Source organism: Acanthamoeba castellanii, assembly GCF_000313135.1.
Source record: "Acanthamoeba castellanii str. Neff unplaced genomic scaffold scf7180000084618, whole genome shotgun sequence".
In the NCBI taxonomy this organism is placed as follows: domain Eukaryota; phylum Discosea; order Longamoebia; family Acanthamoebidae; genus Acanthamoeba; species Acanthamoeba castellanii.
Genome location: NW_004457632.1, coordinates 158,736 through 160,410, shown reverse-complemented (window position 1 = coordinate 160,410; position 1,675 = coordinate 158,736). Strand labels below are relative to the sequence as shown.

Sequence of the window (1,675 nt, the reverse complement as noted above, 5' to 3'; positions counted from 1 at the left end):
TTGCGCCATTTGGAGGGGGGGGTAACGAATGTGTGGCTTTTCGCTTACCGCTTGACTCCACGCCGTTTCTTCCGATCGTCGTAGCGCCTGCACAAATTAACTGCATTAAGCATAAAATGTGAAGTTGATTACAGACCGGGTGCAGGGCTTACCTCTGGAGGAACTTTTTGAGGTCCACGAAGCGTTCATCGTCGACCTTATACTCGTCTTTTTCGTCTTGAAAGGCCTTCTCGATTTTATCGCTGAGCTTTTCGTCATATGCATGCCAGCCGTCATCTCCGTGCCACATCCATTTGGCCTTGGGGAGAGCCTTCTTTGTCGTGGCGGCCTTCATCACTTCTTGACAATGCCAATCGTGTGGAGCAGACTTGGCGCCCATTATTTTACTTCCGGGAAGCAGTTTTTTGGTTCGCCACCATTCCTGCCGTTCCACGTTATGGCCTCGCCTGGGTGGAGGTCAGGGCATGACGGTGGCGTGTCAAGGAGCTCTTCATTCAGCAGCTCTTCTCCCAAATAAATGGTCTGCCTGGGTTTTAACATGAGCTCTACAGACGCGTGGCAGTTAGGGAGGCCAACCACCAAGCCAACACACAGAGCACACTCCCCACAGTGAAGATGTAGGTCAGAATCACTGCAGCAGTTTTGGCCTCCCTCCACAACACAACCCTATGTGCTTGATAGTCTCCCATTCCCTGGGCCACCAGCTTGTTATAAAGAGTTGGAGGGGCAGTAGGTGGGGGCCAGTAGAATTGGGCAACCTGGTAGAAGATGGCTGTGTCATTGGTGGTGTCATTCAGCTTTTGTTGTGGGTCTTGAAGTAGTGTCAGTCCTTCTTCTCCATCCCCATCAATCCACCACAGTCACAGCTTGTGTGGCAGGTGGGAGACTCTGGCTGCAACTAAATGGATCAGCTCTGCAAGACCTGGCTGTAGTTTGTGTTGCATATGTATCATGATGTTTAGTGAAGTCACTGAGGTCGAGATGGCGTGGAACACCTGTGCAGGAAAGTGTCAGCTTTCTTCATATCGTGGTTCCTTTCGCAATTTTATTTTCTTGGCCGTATTCTTTCTTTTTCCTTCCTTTCAACCAACAGCTCCTTGTTTGGCGCCATCTTGTTGGTGTTTTGTGAACGTGCCGATGGAGATTCAGGACGATGAACGGTCAACTGAGGGGGCAAAGAACAGTGCAAACAGCGAGTCACTAGAGGACGAAGAAACGCTCATTGCACCTCTGGTATTCCAGTGCGGCCGCTGTCGGTGCATCGTGGGCGATTCCTTTTCCTTTGTCTGCACAGATCAGAGCCTTGGCCTTGTCTGTCTCTCTGGTTGCCCCCCCCCCTCTTCCATTCACTCCATATGCGCTTTGATTTCCATCCGGGGGTCTCCCTCGGCTCATTCGTGCATACTTTGCCTCGCGCACAGCGGTGACGGGGGTGGAGCCTTCACAGCGAGCGGTGCTCTCCACATCAGGCGCCGACGACGGCTGGTGCACCCACTACCCCTTCTCCCTCCCACCAGGAGTGTATGCACTTGGTTGGCTAACTTTCTGTTTCGCGCACCATTCAATGGTCAGTGTGTACAAAGATTTGGTGTGCACCACGTGTGGGGACTACAAGCTCGGCAAGCTCTACACAGCCACGCCCAAGCAGCTCGTGCACATGCAGTACGCGTCTCTC

At 52.5% G+C, this 1,675-nt stretch overlaps 2 protein-coding genes across 2 annotated transcripts in view; both read right to left on the bottom strand.

Moving 5' to 3' along the window:
- Nucleotides 1-50: 50 nt before the first annotated feature.
- Nucleotides 51-334, bottom strand: ACA1_082020 (poly(ADPribose) polymerase, catalytic region domain containing protein; the record flags this gene model as incomplete). The annotated part of the gene is made up of 2 exons (XM_004367725.1): nucleotides 51-87; nucleotides 153-334. Coding segments are annotated over 2 exons (219 nt in total), but the record flags the coding sequence as incomplete, so codon positions are not given.
- Nucleotides 335-1,465: 1,131 nt separating this feature from the next.
- Nucleotides 1,466-1,675, bottom strand: part of ACA1_082010 (serine/threonine protein kinase) — a gene marked incomplete at both ends in the record, with an annotated part of 2,081 nt that continues 1,871 nt past the window's right edge. The window contains one exon of the mRNA XM_004367724.1: nucleotides 1,466-1,500. Within this exon, the coding sequence (XP_004367781.1) occupies nucleotides 1,466-1,500 (35 nt within the window). The remainder of the gene's footprint in view (nucleotides 1,501-1,675) is intronic.